The sequence below is a fragment of the Schistosoma haematobium genome, chromosome ZW (genome assembly GCF_000699445.3).
Source record: "Schistosoma haematobium chromosome ZW, whole genome shotgun sequence".
Taxonomy (NCBI): domain Eukaryota; kingdom Metazoa; phylum Platyhelminthes; class Trematoda; order Strigeidida; family Schistosomatidae; genus Schistosoma; species Schistosoma haematobium.
The window spans coordinates 60,785,850-60,793,795 of record NC_067195.1 but is presented as its reverse complement, the minus strand read 5'-3'; the positions used below and the strand labels follow the sequence as shown (position 1 = coordinate 60,793,795).

At 41.1% G+C, this 7,946-nt stretch overlaps 1 protein-coding gene across 1 annotated transcript in view; it reads left to right on the top strand.

The window, feature by feature from the left end:
* The first annotated feature begins 2,498 nt into the window (after positions 1 to 2,498).
* MS3_00004059 (uncharacterized protein) overlaps positions 2,499 to 7,946 on the top strand; it is a 39,730-nt gene continuing 34,282 nt past the window's right edge. Inside the window, exons 1-3 of the mRNA XM_051211954.1 lie at positions 2,499 to 3,000; positions 3,038 to 3,134; positions 3,170 to 3,322. Of these exons, the coding sequence (XP_051072078.1) occupies positions 2,885 to 3,000; positions 3,038 to 3,134; positions 3,170 to 3,322 (366 nt within the window). The 5' untranslated portion in view covers positions 2,499 to 2,884. The remainder of the gene's footprint in view (positions 3,001 to 3,037; positions 3,135 to 3,169; positions 3,323 to 7,946) is intronic.

The following is a 7,946-nucleotide window of genomic DNA, read 5'->3' as shown; positions in this document are numbered from 1 at the left end:
TAAATTGAAATCATTTCGAGTTATCTATCGTATACCTCCATTATTTCCCGACGGAGTCCGTTCCCGTCTCCTATATATAGCTGAAGCCATTGGAATTCGTATATATAACCCCAATCTATGTGTACAGAAGAAATACGTGACTCCCCTATCCCTTCCATGGCCAGTTATAACTTAACTAACAATTTTTATTTTATTTTTTATTTTAAATTTTATTATTATCATTATTTATTTATTTTATTCTGTGTTATTGTTAACCTTATTTCCACATCCATTATTTGTTTGTCATTATCCGCCTCTTTGTATTCTTCACTATCTAATTATTTACACACATCTTATTACGTAATGACTTTTAATGTTTTGTGATTACTATTCCTAGTCTATTTACCCATGTTTATTTGACCTTCTATTTCCAACGATTAACTATTGATAAGAGCTTTGTTATTGTAGTTTATTATTCTTACCACTATCTGTTCACCTGTTTTCGTACTATCAACTTGTACTTTTACCTATTATGTGTAGTGACTTATTCTATTTCATTGTGATTATTGACTCATATTGCCTTGATTGGTTTAAAAATTTTCGTATAAATATTCATGTATATTAGAGTAAAGCCTGATGACGATCTAATTGAAAACAATTGTTCGCTTATATGTGTTGTTCTAACATAGAAACATTTGCAACAACGAAGATCCAGTGAACGGGTTTATGTAAACCCACGTTAATGTAAACGTACCTTTTGCCATAAGTAGCGATAGGCTTTCCGTTTGCCGCTTGTAAGTTTAGAGCCGATTCGTGAAGCCGGTCGTTAGAATTCGCTGGGAGAACGCTTACTTCTACGCCGGTATCGACGAGGTAACGAACTCTCGTTGTCACATCTGTGATGTATAACAGACGGCTATGTTCGCCGGCTACGGTTGCCGTTAACGCGTTCCGGCTTGGAAGTTTCCCGAGATGTTCTGAATTGAGAAAATTGCAGGGTTTTCTGCAATTTCTGGAAGACTTTCCATACTGGTTATGATACCAACACCAGTCGGGGTTATCAGTCTCTCGTGGTCTAAAGACAGATCGCTTACGCGAAGTGCTTCTACGTGGGGTGTGTGATCGCTTACGGTCGTTACAAAAATTAAGATAACGTGTAAGTGTATGACATAACTCTATTACATCATTCTGGGTTGTTTGAGGCTTGTCTTTGATTGAAAAAACTTCGGTATTAGATTTCGTAGTTTCTAAGATACGGTCGGCAGATGCAGCCAGCTCGTCTAAGGCGTTGTTCTGAAACGAGACCAGAACCGCTTGCACCTCTTAGGGAAGTTTGGACAAGAAAAGTTGTTTGAATAGGCCTTCGTCGAATGTTCTTAGTCTTATAACCTCTCTCATCCTTTGCAACATGTCCGTCGCAGAACCATGTTGCAGGTCTATGTTATTAACGAGTTGGTCTAACCTTTGTCGATCGGTTAGGTCTCCTCGTTTAAGAATGGAACGCTTTAACGTTTTGTACGGGTCAGAAACATCACTAGTAATCATGCTAGGTGTTACGTACCTGTTGAATTCCCGCGGTAGTGCCTTGACTACTGCAAGGAATTGTGCACGTGTATCGATCACGCCGTGCTTGGAGAAGTCGGCTTCTGCGTAGCAAAACCAGGCTTCGATGTTGTCTGGCCAGTAGGGCATCAGTTGAAACGAAGGTGGGGACAAAGCCTTTAGCTTAAGTACTTTGGGTGTCTGTTCCGTCATGATGAAATATGAAGTACGATAATGAACAAAGGAAAAATATATATGTATCCAAAAAAAACACGAAAAAGAATATCACAATGTATATAAAATTAAGATGAGGCAATGATATATAGAATCCTAAAAAGGAACAGACTCACAGTTTGCGATTTGGTGTGCCAGATCACGTTAGGCTCACCAATGAGGGTGGCACAGGTATCCAGAGTTTGACAACGCTTTAACCAGTAACACCTAATATAACTCGTACCCAACAAGAGAAATCGAAAGACAGAATCGAGGAGATTGGAAGATACATTTGATGACTATCAATATATCGAGAATCGTCTGATCTAATCTGGCTAGTGATTGCAGTAGATGTTGAGCATGGCGTTCCACTCGTGATCTGGTGCGGATGCATGACCGAGTGCCTTCAGCTAGATGAGTTCACTAAAACATGTGGTCAGCATCCAATGTCGAAAACTTACAGAGCTATTTGTTTTGGGGATTTATTTACCGCTGCAACTATAATGAAAGGTTATGAGCAAACGTTTGCGTTGAAGGTTCTCAACGAGTATCTGAAGTATAGCGCAAGACTCAGTGAAGCGAAGACAAATGTTGAATTTATAAAGGAGTGCATAGAAGCCAAATTGTATCTAAAATTATATTGGAAACCTTTACGTCGCTCTAGAGTTCGACCGAATGGAAGGACTCCCAAACATGCTCGATTCGTCCCTTCTTTATTTACCAAATATCGAGAAACGACTTATCTAAACTGGTTAGCGGTTGCAGGAGAAGTTAAGCACGACGTTCCCACTCGTGATCTAGTGCAAATGCACAACCGAGTGCCTTCAGCTAAGTGAGTCTATTAAGACTAATGTAATCAACATCAAGTGTCTGGGACTTACAAAACTGTTTATTTCGCGTGTTTATTTACCGTTCCTCCTCCTTTACGCTTCTGGATTCGGTCGGCTCTTAGTAATTTGAAACTTTCACTGACGCTGGCTTGTATGCTATAGTTTTTAGATCTCTTGTGCTTCCAAATAAACACCGATAACTTGTGTTACGTAAAGTTGTCTTGATTTGACCGCTTTTTGGAAAAACTTACGGGTTGTCGAGGTGATGCACTAATCGCTTTACGACGGTTTGACCTTTAAATGCTCAGTAACCTTCAACAATGGATGAAGTCACTGGGTGGTTGCCAAAGTCATCTGATCGTGAGTCTAGGCTAAAAGCCATTAAGTCGGCTATCGGGATTATACCAGATTTCCCAAAACAAGGCATTATTTTCTGGTACTTTTCCATACAATGTGTGCTTAAATTAATAAAGGGACTTTTTTAGCGTTTTTAGAGACCCTGTTTTAACCCAATATCTATTGGATGAATTATATTATGTGGCTACATCCGAGATAGAGCGTAAATTTGCAGTAAGCTGCGTTGCACTCGATCTATTGTATGTTAGAAAATTAACGTTGTTGTGGGTCTCGAGTCACGTGGTTTTCTACTTGGACCAGCACTTGCCCTTCGTCTGAACTGCTCTTTCGTCCCTATTCGAAAAGCAGGAAAACTTCCAGGTCCTTGTTTCTCTTATAACTACGAATTGGAATATGGGAATGTAAGTTCGTGTCGACGATTTATAACTTATAAAGATTATTTCTGAAACCAAAACCGCATAGGTGAATTAGTTTAAGTTTCAGTTTGGGAAGGACAGGAGGCTTGATGGCCTGTGTTAATCCTGGCAATGGTGGTCTCTCAGTTGATCTAACCTTCTTTTGAAAGAGTCGACGGCTGGAGCCTCAACCACGTGCTGAGGTAATAAATTCTACTCGATGATTCGATGAGAAAGTCGATAGTCAGCTGACAAGTAATTTGTTCTTGGCTTGTGAACCTTTTCGGAATGTCCTCGTAAATTCTCTGTTTTGGAAGACAAGAAAAATGAGGGCATATCAGGTGCAAATTTGACACTAAGCAATTTGAAAACTGTAATCAAGTCGCCTCTAGTTCTACGATATGACAACGGGAAAAGGTTTAGCTTGACCAGTCGAGCATCGTACGGAAGCTTCGCTATTCCGGGAATCAGCTTATTCGCCGTTCTCTGAACCTTCTTCAGTAACACACTGTCTTTTTTTAAGCAGGGGCTAGCCGCTTGTATGCAGTACTCAAGTTTAGGACGTACGAACACTGTATACAAAGTCAAAAACGTCTTAGCGTCGACATGACTGAAAGCCCTACGTATTGACCATAACGTTCTAGAACCTTTGGCGGCTATTGCACGGCAGTGTGCAGTAGTCTTTAAGTCTTGGCTAACGATGACTCCTAAGTCATTATATGTCTGGACGACAGGTAGCTCAGTGTTATTCATTGTGTATGTATCTGTACCTTGATGGCCGATATGCATCACAACACACTTGGAAGTATTTATCGGCAACTGCTAGGTTTGAGACCATTCATATAATCTCTTCAGGTCATTTTGGAGTTCTAAGCTATCACCCTCACATCGTATCGTTCTCCATATCTTGACATCGTCAGCATATAGCAAGACCGATGATGATATGAAACGAGGAAGGTCATTTACATACAAGAGGAATAGCACTGGCCTCAAAACTGTACCCTGGGGCACTCCACTAAGCACAGTTCCCCAGCTAGATAACTTTGAGTTGACCCGTACTCTTTGTTGACGCCCAACTAAGAAATCTTTTATCCACATCAATAGATTGCCTCCAATCCCGACATTTCTTAACTTATATAACAGCCGGTTGTGCAGAACTGTTAAAAGCTTTGCTGAAATCAATGAAGGCTACGTCTACAGGTAACTTTTGGTCCTTAAGAGCGCACCAGCTTTCACGAGCCACTAATAAGTTAGTGAGACAAGAGTAACCTATTCTGAAACCGTGCTGCTTCTCCGAAAGGATCCGGTTTTCATCGAGATACTTAAACAGCTCCTTCCGAATAATCTTTTCTAAGATTTTAACAACCACACTAGTTAGGCTAACGGGGCGGTAATTCCCAGGTTTGTGTTTCGTACCTGTTTTGAAGACAGTACTTACTATGGAGTTTTTCCAGTATTTGGGTAAACGACCCTGCGTTACGGATAGGTTAAAGCATATACTTAAAGGGTTCGCAACGAAGTTAGATAATTCCTTCAGTAGCCTAGGATGTAATTCATCGGGCCCCGTGAATTTACCTATGTCAAGCTTATTTAGTAGACCAAAGACATCGAGTTCTTTAATGGTCACTCTATCTAGTGTATGTGTGGGGGGATCTGTATGCACTGACGGGAAGGGTGCTTCTATGGTATATACATTGCTAAAGTAGTTCGAGAACACTTGAGCCTTACCAAAGTCGTCCTCCACTAATGATGCGGCAGTGCTCTCTCCATAGAGCAGGAATATTTCTTCTTCTTTTTGTCCTTTGGTTTACATTGGAATACAAACGTTTAGGACACTGTGGATTTCTTAACAATTTTTTCTTCTTACAACTCTCTAGACTTACGGAGGGTCGAGACACAGGTATTCCCAGCTTTTCGATACTGAGATTTTGCTTCATCAGTCCCCAGTAATCTAAATCTATCCCACATCTTTCTTCTCTTACGGAGAAGGATGCGGACCTCCCTACTGAACCATGGTGGGGAGTTTCTCGGCCCCCTTGGTATAGTCCAAGGAATGTGGGGTGTGGTAACTATTAAGTATGAATTTCGAAATGCGTCCCAGACCGTTTCAATTGAGGACTCTGGGTCTATTGTCCAATCTACTAACGATGCTGAGTGGATGATATATGGTATGTTTGCTTTCCAGACGTTAGGTCTGGATTGGACTGACACATACTCGTGACTGACAGTTATATGGAAGTCGAGAGTTAGAACTGCGTGATCACTTTTACCTAGGGGTGGCATATAATGGAGGTTCGCAACGTCATCCTCATAGTGAGTCAGTATAAGATCTAGTAAGGATGATTCAGTGTCCGGGTCGTACCTTGTCGCTTCTTGAACATGTTGCACTAGGGCACATGTGATAACCGCATCAATTAGTTTTTGCTCGAAGGAATTTTCTGACGATTCAGTTCGCAGATTTACCCAGTCTACCATTGGTGCATTAAAGTCCCCTAGGATTAGACATCGACCACTTTTTGACCAAGTATTGAGACTGCTTAACAGGATCTCATTTACCTCACAGCTAGGACTGCGATAGACCAAACCAATCAGCAGCTCTTGTCCTTTGCATTTCAAGCGGCAATTCACACGTCCCACTCTCATGCGATACACTGTCGATAATGGCAAATGGAATAGCATTCCTAATGAATAGAGCTACTCCCCCTCCTTTACGCTTTTGTATTCTGTCGGCCCTTATTAACGTAAAACCCTCGAAATCAAGTTCCATACTATCTGTAGCCTGTGTCAGCCAGGTTTCTGTGACTGCGATTATATCTGGTTTTGTAGAGTCAATCTGTACACCTAGTTCCGATCGCTTATTAAGTAAGCTTCGGGCATTAGTGTAACAGATCTGAAGCCTATTTAAGTGGCTTCGTGTTTTATCCAGAGTGGCTTCGGCATCATTCTCTGTCGAAGCCTTACAACCCGAAAATTTACGATTTTCAGGTCCTTTTCGCCAGCGTCTAACCTAAGTTGTAGTTCTTTTTCGGCTTCCCGTCTTTTTACACGGTCTGCCGATGATGAGTCCTTACGGATAAAAACTTCTGAACCCTTTAATTTATGTCCATTCTGTAAAATTAGGTCGCGTTCGTTCGAATATTTGAATACTACCTTAAGCAGTCTGGATTGATTTGGTTTCAAGTTCGCTAGACTCCCTAGTCTGTATACCTTTAGCAAGGTGACCCCGGTGATATTTTGAGCCATGAGTTGATTAAGCAGCTGTTTAATCAGCACAATGTCATGCTCAAAACGAGCTTTTGGTTCAGAACTCTCACTCTCCTTGATTCTATGAAAAATAACTGATCTGTCGCTGTGATCAGCTTTCGATTTTTCGACTACTTTAACGGGGGCAGGATCCCCTTTTATATCACTACGTTATTTCTTCTTTACAACCTGTACCCATTCGTCAACAGTGCTAGGAGAGGCAACAACAGTTGCGTCAAACCTACTGTTGGATTCCGGAGGGATGTCGACGACCTGGGAGGTCAGGTCATGTTTCCCGCTAGAAACCGATCGAGCCTTGCGATTGTGGCTTCTAGGCGTTTCCTGCTGGATGCCATTTGGAAGACGGGGAACAGAGGGACTCTCTTTTTTTGAGTTTTCGTTTAAGAACTCTTTGGAGACTGTTTTTCCTTCTTTGATTGGTGTGGGTCACCTATTTTGAACTCACCTGAGTTCGCTTCATATCAATTTGCGTGTCGACAGAGCGAGTGCTGTTTGATGTGTCCCGACTACGCTTGCTAAAACACTTTTTCGCAGAATCTAGCAGTGAGATGGCCTCGGTAAACAAGCTGTTTGCATCCGAACAGCACTGTTGACAAAGCCAAACGCAAACCTTTTTACTGAACCTTTTGAAAGCCGCAGGCGTTAAATTCGTGCAAACTTCGTAGTACCAGCCTTTGCACTAATCGCACTGCATGCCGCTTTCAACGGGATAACGACAACCCGGGCGTTGGCAACTGCCTTTTTTGCACTGTCCGGTCATTAGAAAGGGGTCCTTTTAAAAAAAAGAGCGAGATGCAATAATGCTCAAAGACAAAAAGATGATCTGTGACCGAAAATGTGGAGAACTGTAGATTGTTAGGACCAAAAGTACTAACAGATACATTAGAAAATAAGGTACTCAAGAGTACCGACGATAAACTAATTGAGAAACAGTAAACGATACTCTAGTCGAATACTTTAATTGAAACAAATTCAATTAAAGTGAAAACAGTAGTTTTGATACGTAGTAAACGATCAAAACAATAAAATTTACTCAGCGAGGAAAAATACCACTGTCCTTTTTAATTAGTTGAGTATATATACTCAAGTTACTTTCAAGTGATTTGTACTTACTTTTAGTAGTCGAACTGAGCCAGCCATAGTTGCTTGGCTCCGTGTTTAGTTTCGTAACAATAGTAAGTCTGGGGATCTAATCATTATTACTGTATAAGTGTTGGAATCACTAAAATTTACGGTCACTGTTGTTCAGTTGTCTTCCGTAAACAACAGATCTTGAGTTCTTCAGTATTTGTACAGTGTATTTCAAAATGAACAAACTAAGTGCCCAAGTCTGTCCGAAGTATAAACAGTTATTCTCAGTCCACTA